Below are 20,581 nucleotides of genomic sequence, written 5' to 3' on the forward strand. Positions count from 1 at the left end.
GTGTTGATTGGATACTTCAGCCCGTAGCCAACTATGTCTCGCAAATATCTCAAGATATGCTTGGCTGCAACAAGATGAACATGCTTCAGTTTGTTCATGAACTGGCTGAGGGCACTTATTGCATAACAAATATCCGATCTAGTGTTAACTAGATACATCAAGGATCCAATCAACTACCTGTACTCCGATGGATCTGCAAAATCAGATTTAGCAGCAAATAAAATCAATTTCTTCAAGTTAGTTTCCATAGGATTAGACATAGATATGCAATCCATCATTCCAAATCTTTTCAATATATCAATAGTATATTTTCCTTGACTAAGGATAATTTCATTAGATCTTTGCCATACTTCTAAACCTAGAAAATAATCATTAGGCCTAAATCCTTCATTTCAAATTCAGTGGCTAATTCTTTCTTACATCTAATGATAAAACTATCTTCACCAGTTAGAAATAAATCATCCACATATAAAACCAGAATTAGCATTTCACCATCAAATACTTTAAAGTAAAGGTTAGAATCAACATCATTCTTATAGAATCCTAAACTAACCAAATACTTATCAATTCTTTCATACCAAGCTCGAGGGGCCTACTTGAGGTCGTAAAGAGCTTTCTTCAATCTGCACACGTGAGATTCTCTATCATGAATCTCATATCCATCTAGTTGTTCAATATAGACTTCTTTCTCAAAGACACCATTAAGAAAAGCAATATTTACATCCATCTGATGTAATTTCCAGCCCTTAGCTGCAACAATAGCTATAATGATTCTAATAGAAGTATATCTAGCAACAAGAGCAAATGTTTCCTCATAATCTATGTCTTCCTTTTGAGAAAAATCGCGAGTTACAAATCTAGCTTTATATTTCTCAATACTTCCATCAACAGTATGTTTAATTTTAAACAACCATTTAGAGGATACAATAGACTTACCTTTAGGTCTAGGCACAATATCCCAAACATCATTCTTGATGATGGATTGATATTCTTCGTCCATGGCTAACTTCCACGCTTGTTGGTTCATAGCTTCTTCTACATTTGATGGTTCGGTCTCAATAATGTTGCACATCATTGTAACATAGTTGGAGAACTTCTGAGGTCTCCTGCTTTCTCTAAATGTTCCTTGGGGAGCTGCAAACTTTTCAGCTTCTTGAATTGTGTTTCTAACCCAAAGTGGTCTCTTCTTGCTAACTGCAATATCTCTGGGTCCATCAGTTGGATCCAGAGGCTCAGAAGGATCACCATGCTCAATAGGTTCAAGAAGCTCAATAGACTCCCTTTGAATCTCAAGGTTAGTATCAACATCCGTATCTTGATTACCATTAACTTCTTTATCATTATTAGTAAGGGAACCTTTAGATTTTTTAAAAGCAATATTTTCCTCAAAAGTAACATCTCTACTTACCTAATATACCTTTGCCCTGGAATGTAGACTCAGAATGCTTTGGAAGACTCACTGTATCCAACAAGAATACCTTTCTTCCCAGATGGCTCTAGCTTAGTTCTCTTTTCCTTTGGCACATGAACATAGACAAGACTTCCAAAAATCCATAGGTGATTGATGTCAGGTTTGACTCCATTGAAGGCTTCTTCAGGAGTTATGTTCTTCAACACTCGATGAGGACATCTATTCTGAATATATATTGCAGTCTTAGATGCCTCAGCCCACAAGAAGGTTTGCAGATCCTGATCATGAATCATTGCTTTAGTTGCTTCAACAATGGATCTATTCTTCCTTTCAGCCACCCCATTTTGTTGAGGATTCTAGGGAACACAGAACTCCCTCTTAATTCTCGTCTCTACACAAAAGTCATGAAAACTACCTGAGGTGTATTCAGCTCCATTATCAGATCTTAACACTTTTATTCTTTTTCTAGATAGATTTTCAACTAAAGCCTTAAATTCTTTGAACCTACTTAATACTTCATCAGATTCTTTAGTTTTCAGAAAGTAAATCCAAGTCTTTCTAGAGAAATCATCTATGAAGATTACATAATATAAGAATCCACTAGGTGAAGCAATAGACATAGGTCCACATAAATCAGAATGAACAAGTGCTAACTTTCTTTAGCTCTACTTTCACTTTTATGAAATGGACTTTTAGTCTTCTTACCTAAAGCACGGCCTTTGCAAGTATCATCATGAAGGTGACTAAGTTTAGGCATACCTTTGACCATCTTCTCAAGTGAGGGAAGTGCTTGGAAGTGTAGATGACCAAGCCTTTTGTGCCATGGTTCGCTGGACTCAGAAGCCTCATGAATGAGGACTTGAACTAGATGATTTGAAAGCTTATATAAACTATCATATCTATTACCAATGATACAAGCAGATTTAAAACTAGCTTTCTTATGCCATGCAAGTACTCTACCCTCAAAAAATGCTACTTGATAACCCTTACCTTCTAATCTAGAAATGGAGATAAGATTCCTATTAATTCCAGGTACAAATAAGATATCACTAAGATGTATAGAGAAGCCAAAATCTAAAATTAAAGAAGTATTACCGAAACCTCTTACCAAATACCGAGCATCATCACCAATTACCACATGAAGGTTAGACTCTTTCTCTATCAAATCTGAGAGGTGTTCCCGGTATCCCGTGATGTGCCTAGATGCGCCACTATCTATTAACCAAGTGTTGCTGTCAGTCGGCACATTGCTTGATAAGGTAGAAATGAAGAGGAAGTCTTCATGATCCTTTGGTTCTGCAACTTCATTCAGGTTTGCTTCTCCTTGCTTAGGCTGATTTTGACATTCCTTTGCATAGTGACCAAACTTGTCACATCTGAAGCAACGAATACGTGAGAGATCTCTTGGCTTTTTCCTTGAATCATGACTTTCAGAAGGTCTGAAATCTCCATTCCTTTTGAAGTTGTCTTTCTTCCAATTCCCGCCTTTCTTCTTGACTGATTGGATTGCAAGCATGTGATGATCTCCTCCATGAGAGCTTCTAATTGCTCCCTTGGCAGGCCAGCCGAGATTCTTCTTGGATGCAATCTCCCCTCAATCGTTCAAACTTGGGAAGCTTGATCGTAGCCCTGATTCCTTGAATGAATGGTTCCCAAGCTAGAGGAAGACCATTTAGGGCAGTCAAGGTAAGATCGTTGTCCTCAACTTCATTCTCAACTGCTGAGAGTTGATCCTTTAGATTAGTCATCCTCATGAAGTAGGAGGTGATGAATTCCCCTTTCTCCAATCCGATGTGAGTGAGTTGATTCCTCAAGGCAAGAATGCGGCTAGTGTTGTTGACTTTGTACATCTTCTCCAAGGTGCTGAACATCTCTCTAGCAGTCTTCTTCTTGGAGATGGATGACACAATATGATCCTTGACAGAGTCAATCATCACTCTTTGTGCTTGGAAGTCCTTCTATTTCCAAGCTTCCTTTTCTTCTTCACTAATAGGCTCAGCAGCATCCTTACTGACATATTCAGCAAGGTCATTCAAGGCCATCTTTACTCTGACCTTCCATGATGTGAAGTTGGCAGCACCTTCCAACCTATCTTCAACTCTAAGGTAGGACGTCATGTTGATCGGAATAGCAAGATAGGTTGAGAGTGAATATGCCTGTTAAATCTGATTACAAGTATTACTAACCAAGCTCTGATACCATGTTAATTTTAGTAATCAGACTGAAAGAAAATAAATAAATAAATAAATGCAACACATAACACAATGCTATCCTGGGAAAAACCTCCCTCTTAGAGGTGAAAAACCCAACAAGAAATCTCAGATCCAATTAGGTTAAATATAACAGCAAATTACAACATAGCCCCTCTAGGGCATACAAGTAACTTATCTGATTCACAACTCAGATTAGACTTGATCAACTTGCCCAGAATTCAGATTTCAGACCATATGGTGATATTTGCATGCCCTAGGATGAATGTCTTCAGGTCTGGAGCAAATTCAGCAACCTTGAATCAGGTTCGGCACCCTAGGAGCAGGCTTGGTAGACTTAAGAGCAGATTCGGCAGGCCTGAGAATAACTACGCCCAGTTAGAAGATGATTCACTGAATAGTTTGCTGCCTTAGATGATTAATTCGCTGTTTCGGAAGTTCGCACAGCAGAAGTAGGAGCATTCGCTTGGTTGATAGTATTTTTGATCCTCAAATGATCTTACTTATATATGAGTTCAAGCCCACTACAAACCTTGGTCGGCCTTATTCATTTTGGCGCCAAGTCACAATAATTTGAATACTTTATTTACAAGTTACATCGAATAGGTCTTGACCTATTTACAATTTACAAGATATATATTAATCAATTCACCCTATTTAGGGCCTGCCCTTAATCGGATATCACAACTGAGATTTCTAAATGTCAAGGCCGACAGGCCACTTGACATTTTGTGCACTAGGTCGGCCCTAGAAGGGATCCGACCTAGCTACACAACAACACTCATAAATACGGATATTTGGATTAAAGGGGAAAAGGGTATGGACGTATGCCTGCAAACTAATTCTCTATAACACTGTGGCAGAAGTATTGAAATTTTTCTATTATTTTAATTATGCTTATCTCTCAAAATTCTTGCTTGATGAATTGGTATTTTAAGAATTTTTCGTTGCTACATCATGCTGATTTTCAAGCTTTAACTGTAGGCTCCCTTTATTTGATTTTTAATTTTTTTGCCTATCATAAAATATTTTTCAATTAAATTTGTTTTACAACTAAAATTCATTATAAAAAACCCGGTATCCTCTGGGATGAACTCAAGTGATAAAAGTAAAAGTGGCTTCCAAAACAAAGCTGCAGGTTCAGCTTCCCTGGAGACATCACAAGTATTGAAACTGGATAGATTGCCACATCACTGTAGGGTGTGGTATACTCGCCATGAGACAAGGTCAGGCTCGATCTCAAACGAAAGAGATAATTTTCAGTCATAGCATCTAAGCTCAAGTCCACCCCACAAGTAAATACCATCATATCAGACAACAAAATCCAAGGGCATAGCTCACACAACTTATGGCGGGTCCCCTGGAAGGAGCTGGCCGTGCAGGTGATCCCATCAAAGTTACTCAGTTCGGCTGCAGAATAAGCAGCTTTATCTAAAAAATTGTAACTAAGTATAGTAAAGAGAAACCAGAGCATTCCCCAACCCGCTTGACATTTTCAGCATTTTTATGTTTTTCCTGAAAAAGCCACCGAATTTCAAAGAAAGAGCAACATAAACACTAGTATAACACCAAAGTTTATTCTAAAGTTCCCCAAATTCCCTCTGCATCACTATATGAAAATAATAGTACTTTCGCAGTCCACTAATTATCGTAAAACGCTAGTAGAAATAACCATGAATTCGGTGTCTTAAAATAACCCAACCCTTGTTACATAGCATAAATGGAAACAAACTTGATGTGATATATATAAGAAAAACAACATTGAAAATCCTCTCTTGTTGAAACCCGTCAAAACACGAAGCTTTCCTGGATTGAAAATCCGTACCAGACATTCTAGTGTTGAAAGTGGGTAACCGGAAAACACTGAGACAAATCATACAATGCAAGGTGAAAATAAAGTAAAAGCAGAAGCCCTCTCGTGGACTGGAGGAAAGAAATATGAAACTTACCCGGCTGATTAACAAGAGAGGAGCGCGCTGTATTTGTTGCCCCATAGTCAAGCGGTTGAAATGAAGAATCGTTGTAAGTGGCATTTACAAAAACCTTGGACTTGGGGGCCTTCAAAACTAATCCCCTGACCCTGCTGCATAGAGAAATATTACAGCACAACGCTTCTTCATTTTTTTAAAATTCCATATTCCTTCCATCATGAATATAAGTTTTGTAAATGAAAATATGAGACAAAACACCTGCAATTGAAGCACAGCGCAGGAGGCAAACGGGCGAAAGTAGTGGCTCTCGAAATAGCAAAGCTCGCCATTCCCATCTTTTCTTAGACTATTTAATCTGCTCTTCTGCTATGACAGCCTCTGTAATATATTACTTAGAAAGCGGTCCCATGCAAGGAGTTTTAAGACCTGTAATTATGGAAAGAGTAGTATGAGAATATGAAAAAATTGTTAAGGATACCTAGTTTGGAATTTTATTTTGAAAAGAGGAGCACCCAACTTTAGCTTTTAGATTTTCATGTAGAGTTGGAAATTTTCATCCTTGGCATGAAGAAATAAATGTCCTATAATTTTTAGAGGGAAATTTTTTATTAAATTTATTTAATATTAATTATTGTCAAAATTTTATGGAATCATCATTTTTTTATTAATCTACTTTAATCAATTTTTTTATTAAATTTTATTTAATTATTAACTATCTACTTTAATCATGGGTTGGAGGTTATATTCAATTGGTGAGGCTTTTTGTGGTAGGAATGAGGGGGCTATCAAATTCCTACTATCTAAAAAAAATTATTCGCTTTAATCAATTGGATGGAAAAGGGCACTGTTGTGAACTTCTATGTGGGCTAGGGTATGTGCCCTAGTCGCACCTCCTCTCTATCTTTTTACTACGCAAGGGTTTTTTGGTTTTGTTTGTTGTAGACTGTGGTTGGTCTACATGGGGGGAAGTAAAGGTGTTTGTTGGGTTTTGGGTAGTTGTGGGTGTGTTTGGTGCATGGGGATTGCCTCTTCATTGCATGTGGGTGGTTAGTTTCTATGTGGGGGGCTCTTCATTGATGGGAAGGAAAGATTATTGACTTTTTGGGTTCTTGTGGGAGTGATTTTACACCTAGTGGCTTTGTGGAGAGTTTTTTTTTTTTGCTTTTTTTCTCTTTGTGCTCTAGTTTTTGGGCTCGATGGGTGAACTTGGTGCTTCACCAAATCTGATGATTTGTGAAGATTTTAAGAGGGGATATCCTTCTTCATCACTGCATGCAACAACTATGGATCATTTAAAGAAGGTTTCAAATGATGAGGGAACTTCTTTGAATGGATTACCCACAGTCAAGAAAGTGAATGGTTGTTTGGAAAGATGCCAAGATCATTTGATCTTGGTGATTCAACCAAGTTCCATTGTGGATGATGTTAACTACTTGAGCAATCATGTGTTTATTTAAAATTTTATGGGGAATTGGGTTTCTATACCATTTCTAGAATTGTGGGCTTAGCGAACATGGATTCCTAAACGGGATATGGAGGTAATGTTGGCTACCAATACTTACTTTATGGTAGTTTTTTCATGTTTGATGGATAAGAATAAGGCCTTTGAGGGAGGACCTTAATTGCATATCAAGGTGGGTCTCTTCATCGAACCATGGCATGTGGATTTTAACTTTGCAAAGCAGCTTCCTTTAAAGGTAACCTATATGGGTATGTCCCCCAAGGCTCCCACATGAGTTTTGGAGGAATGACATTTTGCATATGATTGCTCTTTTGCTAGGAAAGTCAATAGCCCCTCACAATAGTCGTTGGATAAAAATTAATCTCCTATGCTCGAATTTGTGTTGAAAATGATTTGAATCATGTAGAAATTTGCCTTAGGGCCTCTTCTTGGACTCAACACTTGATTCTGAAGCACTTCTTTTTTGGTGTCAGCTATGCCATGAGTGTACATATCTGCAAAATAACTTCCCTATATTCAACTATATAGCTATCTTAGCAAATGCTCCTTCTCTTCCTATTCCTAAGGTTGATATAAAGGGAAAGCCCCTATATTAGAAGGGGTAGCAGATAAGGAGGGTTTTATCCCTATAAAGTCTTGTAATAAGGGTAGATGTCAAAAGAGAACCCTCAAGGATAGACAGAGTGATGAGATATTTAATCGGTAGAGAGTTCTCCCAACCCAACAAGATAGACTTAATAGCATATATTTTAGCATTAGATGCTTTGCAAAACAGCTCTAATTTATTTAATAGAGACTCCATATTATTCTTCCATTTCCAAAAAAATGGTCTTATCATTTACAAACTAGATGTTAATCAAATCTTCCTTGTTGTGTAAGGAGATCCCTCTAATCTTTGGGGAGTAGGATGGATCTCTTGGTAGTAAATGGAATCAAATGCAATGACAAAAAGGGTTGGAGCTAGTGAGAAACCCTACCTAATAGATCTTCCTATGGTGAAGCTGGTAGGTTGGGAAACATTAACTTCAACTTGGCCAAAGGCATCCTTCAGTAGGACCCAGATCATGTGACAAGGCTTTGCAGGAAAACCAAATCCTTCTAACATCGTGATTAAAAAGCTTCATTCAACATGATCATAAGCCTTTTCAAAATCTAATAAGAACATAACAACCTTCTAATTAGCCCGATTAGCCCAATACATAGCTTCCCAACCGGTGATAAGATTCTTAAGGATGTACCTACGCTTGATAAATCTAGTCTATGTGCTACTCACAAATTTTGGCAATATATTAACAAGCCTCGAAGCTATATTTTTTGCAAGTATCTTATACGTGACATTCAACAAAGCGATTGGTCTCCAGTTCTTGATGCAGGATTTTTCTCCTTCTCTGGGAAATAATTTGATGATACCTCTATTGATTTCTATATGTAGAAATGTTGTTATAAAATCCTCCTCATATACTTGGTAGAGATCACTACCTAGCCAACTCTTAGCCTCTTTGTAAAATTCTACTGGTAGCCCATCAGGGCCAAGAGCTTGTTCATTATCGAGAGCTCTAATAGCCTTGAGGATTTCCTCCATTGTAATTGGTTTCTCGAGGATATTAGCCTCTTCTTTAGAAATCTTCTTTAGGATGAGAACTTTGCATGTCTCCCTAGTTGCTTGTCTACCTAGTGAGGAGTCTTTAGAAGAAGAGGATTTGATAATATTTAAGGAAGGCATTTTTAATATCCTCATTATTAGTAAATTCTTGGCCATCTTCCTAGATTCTATCTATTCTTTCCTTAAATTCCTTTGGTCTCAACAAATTAAAGGAGATTTTTGAACCTTTATCTCCTTGCATAAGCCAATTAATTATGGCCCTTACTTTTAGGCCTTGAATTTTTTAGTTTGAAAATTCCTTAATTGGTTCTTGGTTAGAACTAAATGTTTTGCAACTGTTATGTTTGTAGGGTCCAATTTGACAAGGGACTCAAGGGTAGGTAGATTGTCATAGAGCTCATTCTCTACCTTCCTGCCATCTTTTAGCTTTCTTCCTGCCCATTATCTGGAATAGAACTTTCCAACTATTAACACTCTTGTTCCACTTGTCTATGGCGGAGGGGGTATTCTTGTCCCATTTATTGAATTGTCTAATCATATATATTGCACCCATGACATCTTGATCTTTGAGCAAATTAGTGTTAAGCATAAAATTATCTTTCCTAATTAGAGGTTATCTTATAGAATTATTCATAGTGACAACTACCTTAATGGGGTGATAATATGAAAGAGTGTATGGATACACTTTGACTGTTGTACCCTCCCCATCTTGTTAGAAAGAACAGTAATCCCAATTAGTGTAGAATCTGTCAAGGCAATAATATATCCTTTTATTTCCTTGCTAAAAAGCTTTACAACATGACTACCACACAAACTTATATTATTTCTTGTTGCCTTCTGAGGGATCCAAAATTTTGAGTTTCACTTCCATTTCGGTCTAATATATTTCTCATTTCCTTTCCACTCAATTTTCAAACTTTTGTTTTTATCTTCCTAGTGTTCAACCATGTTGAAGTCACCTCCTAATATCCAGGGTATACTGGGTAGGTTGAAGAGCCATTTCCAAAGTTTAATCCTTTCTCTATAGTAATTGGAGGCACATAAGGAGCATAGGCCCAATTTAGATCCATTGTAGTTGATGACAACCCATACTGCCCTATTACATAGGGATACCCTATTATCAATTACAAGATTTGTCCATTTGTTAGCTAGGAGGATAGCAACCCCCCCCCCGCCCCTTTTTCCTCTAGTATGCTTAGTAACAAATTAGGTAGTGTCCTTCCAAATGTATCTTAGGTCAACATATAGGGTAAAGTTTGTAGCCTTGACTTCCTGCATGAACATAACATCCACATGCTTGCACTCACTCAAGAATATTTTCACAATATATTTTTTTTGGGGGACTCAAGTCCATTGACATTCCAAGAAATGCAGTTCAATTCCATGCAACGACTATTAGAAGGCGACATTTATGGCAGCCTTGAAGCTGTTGAAACACTTTCACAATTCTTTGTTCTTATCTTGCTTTTTTGGTAGGAAAGACATGTTAGTTTTAGGTCTTCCCCTCTTTTTCCCCAATACAACAAATTGGCCATTCCCAGTTGGGATTAGTTTATCTGAATTCTCCTTTATGGAGGATATTCTAAAACTCTGATCAGGAGACATCCTCATTACCCATAGTGGGATATACATTGTTCACTTTGGCCTCTAAACTATCCATTTTACCATTAGAGCAGGGGAACCCCATATTAGCAACTTCATTAATTCCAAGGGAAGGGGATAGCAACAGGGGATCATGGGCAATGGTTTGATTCTCCTCACAGGGAGAGGAAGAATAATACTCACTCAAATCTTTGAGGTGAGAGGCCTTGACAAAGGCTTCAAAAAGGGAACTAAAACTATTTGTAATCATTAATGGGATGGGCCTCCCCTTGGGGTTAACCAGACCATCTAGCCCACTTAATCCCAAAATATTGTTGCCCTTATTCTCAAAATCACTAATCATAAATTTAACAAATGAGTCCAGGTACCATTTTTTGAAACATTTGTCACATTCAGCTGTAGAAAAGAGACGAAGATAGATTGGGTTGCGTATGCGAGAAAATGTGGTGACCAAAATGAATAAATCAAATCTAAAAGACCCACACACCAATGAGACTCTTGATGCAAGTATATGAACTAATTCAATTAGTTAAACTTCCCAAGGGGTATCCCATTGTTCTATATCTTATCGGATCCCTAAAGTCAATGTTTTGCTCTCAGATCATTGAGAAAATGACTTAGGAATGACAACTCCAAGAACGAGTGATATTGGATTTATATGCATGAATGCATTCTAAGATATATATATATATATATATATATATATATATATATATATATATATATATATATATATATATATATATATATATATATATATATATATATATATATATATATATATATATATATATATATATATATATATATATATATATATATATATATATATATATATATACTATTGATATGAAAATGAAATGCTTTTAAATGTTTATGATGATGTTTTAACAAAGAGAGGCTAAAATGCTTAGTAAATTAGACTATAATGTAGATGCATGAAACTTCGATGATCTGGAAATGAAGAATGAGAGATCTATTTATAGGGAAAATATAGCAATGGATGGTTAAGATTGAATAATCTTAACAAGGGCTAGGATTGAAAGTTAATCAATCCATGTTTACAATTCTCACCAATGAAATGGTGACAATTGTCAACAAGAGGTTGCTTGAGAGGAGATGCAAGAAGCATTAAATGCCTGAGAAGACATGAAGGTTACCCTAGGAGGTAAGGGTTAAGGTTAGGTTAGGATTATCCATTGGATAAAGCTTTTGTCCAAGGGGTAAACTCTTGTGCAAGGATTAATAGGATAACCAAGGTTAAACCCATGAATGCTTGATGAGACCCTTGAGTCAAAAGGATGGTTAAGTTAGAGGAAAGTCTCTAACCAAAGGTCAAAGATGAGTTAACCATAAATGGTTATGTAAGAGCCTTTAATGGTTTGGAAGATTTTAGAGGTTAACCATTTGAAGACACAAAGCCTTTAATGGTTATTGAAGACTTTGGAGGCTTTGAGAAGTGACTTCTCTTTGCTTAGGAATGTGACAATAATTAGGAGATGAATTAGGCTAAATTGGAAGTGAATAGAAGAATCTAGAAGGGATTTAGGAGGCAAGTGGGAGATGTAGGAAAATGCAAGTGGGGGGGAAAGGATTTTAATTAAAATAAAATTACTTTATTTCAACTAAAATAGATGCAACTTGCATAAATACAAGTGGGGGGATAAATAAATTAGATTTATTTATTTGCAAGGATCAATTTAATTAAATGTAAATTTAATTAAAAGGGGATAAAAGGGAATTAATTAAATAAAGTGATTTATTTAATTAAAAGCTAGAAAAGGTTTAGGTGAATTTAATTAAATAAACTGAGTAATTCATTTAATCAAATAGATGAAAAACGAATAAATTAATTAAATATAATTTAATTAATAGGAGGAATGGGGTTAAAAATAAATATTAAATATTTATTTAAGAAAGTGGTTAGATTTATACGTCTACATTTTTGCCCCTCTTTGAAGTGATGTGTGTGCACATGTTGATTCAAAGAAAAATCGTTGGATATGCCACCAAAATATGATCGATATGATGTTGTATGTCAAAGTTGTCGATATGATGCCCCAGATGTAGATTTGAGGAACAATATTGATGATGCCCCCTCGGGAGATGAATCAAGGATTTAGTGAAAAATTGTCAAGATGATGAGCGTTTTTGAATACATGCAATATGAAAATATTGACAATGTTATATGCACATTATTGATTCATCTCCTAAAAAATGATGTTGCTAAGGTTTAAAAATGAAAAAGTAGGAGTAAAAATACATGCCCCACTTATTAACCCTTGATTTTATCCTATTAAAAGGTAAAAAGTGACTTTGAAAAATCATTTGCACACTCGTGTCTTTGTGATTGTGACGTTTGGAGCTTTGATGATGATGTTGATTCCATATTCTTCGCACCGATTTGAGTGCAACAGGCGATACCGGACACCCACCACATATGGCCCACCAGTAAGTGGCCAAAATCCATCTTTATTTTTGATTAATTTTATTTATTTTCGTCACATTTTTTAATTTTGGGTCTAATTTTGCCGATTTAGCACGTAGGGTAGTCTGTCTAGCGCATACGATAGGAAGGTTAGCGTGTAGCAAACCCTAGGTAGGTTTGGCATCGTATTGCCACATTGTAGCGCGGTTTGGGGGTAGGTTAGCGCGTAGAATGATTTTAGCGCATAGGGTATGCATAACAGCGCAATGGGTAGGTCAGTTAGTGTGTAGGATAGGTTTAGCGCGTAAGGTGTGTTTGATAGCCATTTGTAAAAAAGGTTAGCGCATATGTGGCGGCTTAGCGCTTTGGGGCCCTGATTTAGCGTGTGGGGTCAAAAGTTGGGAAAAAAGTGTTGTGAAAAATGCGTCGTGAGTCAAACAGATTAGATAGATTATGTAGATGTCGATATGGGTTCGTCGATTACTCTGATATGGTTCATGATCCAATGCGAGTCTTGTTTTGTGATGATGTCTGATGCAGATATGCTGCTAGATTACAATATGAGTTTGTGTTCGATATGGATCTTGTTGCTTTTGATATGAATTGCTTTCGATATGAGTTGTTGAGTTGATTCGAGCATTGATTTCGATATGGGTCTAATTCTAATTTCGATAAGGGTCCTAGAGTCTGATTTCAATATGGGTATTTGATTTTTGATATGAGTCCTGATTTCAATATGGATCTTTGATTTTCAATATGGGTCCTTGAGTCTGATTTCGATATGAGTCCTTGATTTTGATTTCGATATGGGTCTTTGATTTTCGATATGGGTCCTTGATTTCTGATTTCGATATGAGTCCTTGATTTTTGATATGGGTCTTTGATTTTCAATATGAGTTCTTGAGTCTGATTTCGATACGGGTCTTTGAGTTTCGATATGGGTCCTTGAATTTTTATATCGATATGAGTCCTTGATTTTCGATATGGGTCTTTGATTTCTGATTTCGATATGAGTCCTTGATTTTTGATATGGGTCTTTGATTTTCTATATGAGTTCTTGAGCCTGATTTTGATATGGGTCCTTGAGTTTCGATATGGGTCCTTGATTTCTTATTTCGATATGAGTCCTTGATTTTCGATATGGGTCTTTGATTTTTGATATGAGTTCTTGAGTCTGATTTCGATATGAGTCCTTAATTTTGATTTCGATATGGGTCTTTGATTTTCAATATGGGTCTTTGATTTTTCAATATGAGTTCTTGAGTCTGATTTCGATATGGGTCTTTGAGTTTCGATATGGGTCCTTGATTTCTGATTTCGATATGAGTCCTTGATTTTCGATATGAGTTCTTGAGTCTGATTTCGATATGAGTCCTTAATTTTGATTTTGATATGGGTCTTTGATTTTCCATATGGGTCCTTGATTTTTGATTTCGATATGAGTCCTTGATTTTCGATATGGGTCTTTGATTTTTCGATATGAGTTCTTGAGTCTAATTTCGATATGGGTCTTTGAGTTTCGATATGGGTCCTTGATTTCCGATTTCGATATGAGTCCTTGATTTTTGATATGGGTCTTTGATTTTCGATATGAGTTCTTGAGTCTGATTTCGATATGAGTCCTTGATTTCTGATTTCGATGTGAGTCCTTGATTTTCGATATGGGTCTTTAATTTTCGATATGAGTTCTTGAGTCTGATTTCGATGAGTCCTTGACTTTCGATATGGGTCTTGATTTTGATATGGATCTTGATATAATGCACTAATTGATTAACTGATTAATGTGAATATGTTTCTGATGTGTTCTTGATATGCTTCGTTGTTTCAAACTGATTTGCTTTAATTGATGATAGATTGGATGGAATTGAGAACTGATGATGGATACTTGTTGATTTGCAGGCAGAGCTTGGCGCGCTCCAATCTCGAGAGCGATTTCCAAGGCCATGGATACTTTTCCCATGTTTGTCACAAGCTGACAGAGATGTGATTGAGAGATGTGGGTTATCATCTTTGTTAGACATGCCCCGGTATATCATTAACCGGGGTTTACTGATAGCTTTGGCAGAGAGGTGGCACAGTGATATGCACACCTTTCACTTGATGACTAGTGAGATGACAGTCACACTAGAGGATTGTTATCGGATTTTGAAGATTCATGTGGTTGGGGCTTTGTTACCTTACGAGAAGACTAAGGAGGGTGGCACAGAGGCTCTCCGTCGTATCTTTCGGGATGATGAGATTAGTGGCTACGAGATCTCGTGGCAAGAGTTTTTGGATTTAGGTTATGCTCTATTGCCATCAGTATTAGCATGTTTCATTGGTGGGTTCCTGTGTCCCGACCGTAGGTCGAAGGGACTAGTTGTTGGATGGGGATTGGTTCTGGAGGACATGGTGACGCGGGGACGTAGATTTGCATGGGGGTCTTTCATGTTGGCCCATCTATATAGAGAGATTCACCAGGTAGTATATTTGGGATATACTAGTTTATCAGTCAAGGTGACATTATTACAGGTGTGGGCCTGGGAGCATATACCAATGTCAAGACCGCTTGCAGACAGGGATAGGCCAGTTGGTCGGGCATATGTTTATGGGTATACAGGTGTAGCTGTCCAGCGTAAGCTGGGCAAACTAGAGCATTGGCGGAGGGCGCTGGATGATATCGATACGGTCATTTGGAGACCGTATATGGATTGTGAGGTGTGGGCAGAGGACAAGCTAGAGATGCCCTATGTATATATCTCGAGGTACCTGATTGGGCAAATGCCCTTTATTATTGAGTGATTTTTGCACACTCGCATTCATCAGCAATATGGTAGACAACAGGGGATGCCACAGGGAGCCTGTTTATATTCTCGTCGGCGATAAGATGTTCTGGAGTGGGGACCTACCCTAGATAGCGGAGCAGTTGTAGATGAGTACATGTCCCTGGCGGGATAGATCTGGGATTATGGGGTTAGGATCATGGATGTTGGGATGATGAAGGAGTTCTCCACCTACTTTGTGGCACATGTCGTGGCATGCATATCTGATTCGACAAAGTTGTTGTATGCTTTTGACGATGATGAGGAGGAGAAGCCACAAAGGTGAGGAGGAGCTAGACGGAGAGAGGAGGATGAGGGAGAGGAGGTAAGAGAGGGAGGTGGAGGCGGTGGTGGGGGAGATGGAAGTGGAGGTGGTGGAGGAGGTAGAGGTGGAGGTGGTGGAGGAGGAGGAGGAGGTAGAGGAGGTAGAGGAGATGGAGGAGATAAAGGTGGAGGAGGAGTTAGAGGTGGAGATAGAGGAGGTAGAGGAGATGGAGGAGATAGAGGTGGAGGAGGAGCTAGAGCTAGAGCTAGAGATAGAGGTGGAGGTCTTGTTCTTGGTGCCGGTGGGGGTGGGAGGCTAGGTGAGGTATTAGTTGTTATGGGAGGGATAGAGGATGATAGGCGACCTGCCCATAGGAGGATATCTGATGTTCTACCTCCACCAGCACCTCAGACAAAGACAGGTTTAGGTGGGACTATGACACAGGTACCCGTTCAGATCAGGGTGCCCACCCATCGATAGGATTCTCATATTAGAGTGCTATGGGTCTCGGTGTAGGAGCTGCAGGCATAGGTGCTAGCACAACAACAACAAATTATGCAGGTTATCATAGAGCAGGATACAGAGGTAGAGAATCAGGGTCAGGTAGAGGCCCTTGCTAACATGTTAGAGAGAGCCTCAGTCAGTGCCCAAGTTCGGGACACACTGAGAGAGATACAGTACTCAGCCAAGGAGGCTAAGTATTATAGGCATTTATATGAGGAGGTGGCCCCTTGAGATCATAGAGCTCCTAACTATGTTGCGGTGGCATCCACTCGATCTAGTCATAGCCATATGAGGATAGAGAGTAGAGGTGTTACGGGGCCTGCTCGACGTTATCCATCTGGTGAAGATCTGGGAAGTGGGACATCTGTTGTCAGACCGTCTGCCTCAGGAGATAGTCATACCTGAGAGACCTGTCTCTGTTGCATTTTGATCACTTTTATTGTATTTTGATAGACTCGATATCCCTTGTACATTTTGACCATTATATATATATATATATATGGAACTGGTTTTATCTGATCCACATGTGATGTGTTATTGATGATGATTGATTTATGATATGCATTATATTTTGATTTTGATTATTATGTGAATGCATGATTCATGATGGAATGGGTGATAATGTGATGATGTATTGTTGTGTTTACTTTGATATGTGATGTAATGTTATCTGAATGTTTATGATTTGTGATATGTATCTTGAAAATGAGATGTATGATAATGATAATGATGTGAGATGTATCTTGAAAATGAGATGTATGATAATGATAATGAGATGTGAGATGTATCTTAAAAATGAGATGTATGATAATGATAATGATGTGTGAGACTAATGCAAGTTAAAATGATATGCAACTAAATGCAAGTTTAAAATGATATGCAACTAAATGCAAGTTTTAAAATGATATGCAACTAAATGATCACTTTAATTATGTCGTTGTCATTCCCGTTCAGTCACTTGTTTGTGCTCTTTTTGTCATCATTGAGCTTTTGATATGTTGAAAGTTAATACAAGCATCATGGTATAATTGAACCATAAGGACCTGAGTAAAACTTACATGGATGTTTTGATATTGCAAAACGACACAAGCGTCAAGGTATAATTGAACCAAGATGACCTAAGTGTTGCTTGCGTAAAACAGACAAGAGTTAACCATTTTTATGTGCAAAGTGGAAAATGTCTTCAATGATATGTTTCCATTCATGTCTTGAGACAAATTTGCACCATACGAATGATCGCCTCACAGATAGAAAACCAAAGAAAATATCAGATTCCTTCATTGCTTCTCTAGCTTAGTGCATCCTTGAGTAGCTCAGGAGATCTAATGATTCAGAAATCAAGATACAAATAGTCAAAACTTCATGTTGAATGTAATCAAATCATAATTCATAAAAATCATCCATCGTGTGTGTGTTGAAGTTGCAGTTGGATAATGATCCTATTTTCTAGCCCGATTAGTAGTTTTGACATTGGTTCCCTAGTGTGTTGCGATCCTTGTTTGTTGTCTGAATACTAAAGTGAGAGGAATGTTGCCCCCAGTTATGGATACTTGTTGATGTTGATATATACGTTGGTCACCAAGACATGGTGGGATATGATATGGATAACTATTTAGATAATTAAGGACAATGACTATGCTAAGTATGTCCAGGATAATGTTGCTTGTATAAGTATTCGGAGATGGCGATCAACTAAGACTAGAGGGATCAAAGATATGATGTGAGTAAAAATAGATAGAGGAGTTTTTCTCTCACAAATAGCACCTGTTGCTAGGTTTTCACCACTTGTTTTTATTGCACTTTTTGATATGTTCATTTTTTTTGTATTTGTCTGATTTGTCTGATTTTATTTTTTTTGCTTGATCTATGCATTGGACAACTCAAATGTAGAACTTCTTTAGATGGATGTTGTTGGTTGGTTCGTTGAGCACGTCCCCTTCTGAAGTTGACAACTGATATGCTCCTGATCCGTAGGCTGATATGATGACAAAGGGTCCCAACCAGTAAGGTTCAAATTTCCCCTTCTTTTCTCTATCTTGCTGATTTCTGGGATTTTCTTTTAGTACAAGATCACCGATTATGAAAGCCCTTGGGATGACTTTGTTATTATAGCTTCTACAAATTCGTTGTTGATATGCCTTGAGATGATCATAGGCACGTTGTCATTTTTCATCAAGAAGCTCTAGTTCCTACAACTTGTTCACTTGATATTCCTCAACTGGTATGAGGCCCTTCAAAGATACTCAGAGAGATGGGATTTCGACCTCAAGAGGTAGAATTATTTTTGAACCATACACCAATGAATATGGCGTAGCCCTTTTAGGTGTACAAATACTGGTTTTGTAGGCCCAAAGTGTCGGATTGAGTTGCACATACCAATCCTTGCCAACATCATTTATTGTTTTCTTGAGGATTTTCAAGATTGTTTTGTTTGATGCTTATGCTTGGCCATTTCGCTGCAGGTAGTATGGTGTGGAGAAGCAATGTTGGATTTTGAATCGTTCGCATAGCTCTTGCACATATTGATATTTGAAAGGACGTCCATTATCTATGATGATGGAACTGGGAATGTCATATCTGCAAATGAGATAGTTGAGGATGAATGATGAGATATGTTTTCCAGTTACGATGGTCATCGGGATTGCTTTGATCCACTTGGTGAAATACTTTGTGGCGGTGATAATGAACTTATGCCCATTTGAAGAGGAAGGATGAATCTTTCCTACCAAATCAAGTCCTCATTGACATAAAGGCCAAGATGTGGTGAATGGTTGTAGCTCCTGTGTTGGTGCATGTATGAGGTTACCGTGAATTTGACATTTAGGACATTTCTTAGCAAATTGATAGGACTCTCTTTCCATTGACGGCCAGTAATATCCCATTCTTAGAAGTTTCTTGGTGAGAGTAGGACCACTTGAATGCGTATCGTAAATACCTTTGTAAAGCTCATGTAAGGCAGAGTCAAATTCGTTACGATCAAGGCATCGAAGAAGAGTACCATCTAGACATCAGCGGTAAAGTGTGTCAGCGGTTAAGGTATAACGGGCGACTTGTTAGATGAAGTTGCATTTTTTGTTGCGAGATAAGTCAGGTGGGAGAGTATTGTTTTTGAGATAATCATAGATTTTCCCATATAGAGGTGAATCCGAACCGGTTAGGGCGTGGATGACTTGGAATGCGAAATTGTCATAGGCTAGAGAAAACAATTGCTCTACCAAGAACTTGTAACGACTTTGTTTATCTGGAATTTGCAGCAATGAGGCGATAGTGGCCATTGCATCGACAACTCTATTGTCCAATCTTGGAATTTGCTCAAAGGCGATGTGCACAAAGTACTTTTTGAAATAATCTACCATTCTCTTGCAAGACATTAGTTTATCATCCTTTGTCTGATAACCATTGTTGATATGGTTGATAACTATTTGAGAATCGCCATAGACTCTCAATTCTGTGATTCGCCATTCTATAGCTACCTTGATTCCTATTACCATGGCTTCATATTCAGCAATGTTGTTGGTGCATGGAAACATCAGTCTATAAGATCTTGGAATTATGTGCCCCTCTGGAGTGACGAATAAGATGCCGACACCCGATCCATGTTGTGTATAGGATCCATCAAAGTATAGGGTCCATTACTTGGGGGTGATAGTGAGCACATCCATATTTGGGAATTCCACCTGCAGTGGTTGTTGGTCTGGTAGTGGTGCTTCTACCATTTGATCTGCAATTACCTGTTCTTTGATAGCCCGTCGTTCTGTGTACTGAATATCAAACTCACTTAGAATCATGACCCATTTAGATAATCATCCTGTGAGAGTTGCCTTGTTGAGTAGATACTTGAGAGGATCCATTTTTGCTACCAGCTTGATTGTGTGGGATAACATATAGTGGCGGAACGTTTGAGAAGAAAACACCACTGCCAAACAAGCCTTCTCAATGAATGTATAATTGAGTTCATATCCGTTCAAAGTCCTATCGATGTAATAGATAGCCCATTCTTTGCCCGCTAGATCTTCTTGTGCTAACAGTGCCCCCAATGATACTTTTGTTGTTGATATATATAGAATGATACTTCTATTGTTGATATATAGAGAATGAGTGGCTTGCCTGCTATTGGAGGTACCAAAACTGGCAGATTCATCAGATATTGTTTGAGTTGGTGAAATGATTCCACACACTTGTCTTCCCATCTGAAAGGTATATTCTTATGAAGTAGATGATTGAATGGGAGACATTTGTCTGCTAGCTGAGCTATGAATCGTCTGATGGATTGCAACCATCCCTGTAGAGATCTGAGTTGGCTAATGTTTTTAGGAGGTGGCATCTCCATGATAGCCTGAACCTTTGCTGGATCTACTTTGATG

General features: G+C 37.9%; 1 protein-coding gene across 3 annotated transcripts in view; it reads right to left on the reverse strand.

The window, feature by feature from the left end:
• Window positions 1-6,042, reverse strand: part of LOC131067365 (single-stranded DNA-binding protein WHY1, chloroplastic) — a 46,115-nt gene extending 40,073 nt beyond the window's left edge. Inside the window, exons 1-2 of one of the 3 annotated variants that reach the window (XM_058002331.2) lie at window positions 5,811-6,042; window positions 5,571-5,701 (exon numbers count right to left, since the gene is read on the reverse strand). In XM_058002331.2, coding sequence (XP_057858314.2) covers window positions 5,571-5,701; window positions 5,811-5,887 — 208 coding nt within the window. In that variant the 5' untranslated portion in view covers window positions 5,888-6,042. Of the gene's footprint in view, window positions 1-5,570; window positions 5,705-5,810 lie in introns of all 3 variants that reach the window. The other 2 variants (XM_058002332.2, XM_058002330.2) reach the window with 2 other exon arrangements.
• Between the last annotated feature and the right edge of the window lie 14,539 nt (window positions 6,043-20,581).

The sequence above is a fragment of the Cryptomeria japonica genome, chromosome 6, assembly GCF_030272615.1.
Source record: "Cryptomeria japonica chromosome 6, Sugi_1.0, whole genome shotgun sequence".
Classification (NCBI taxonomy): Eukaryota; Viridiplantae; Streptophyta; class Pinopsida; order Cupressales; family Cupressaceae; genus Cryptomeria; species Cryptomeria japonica.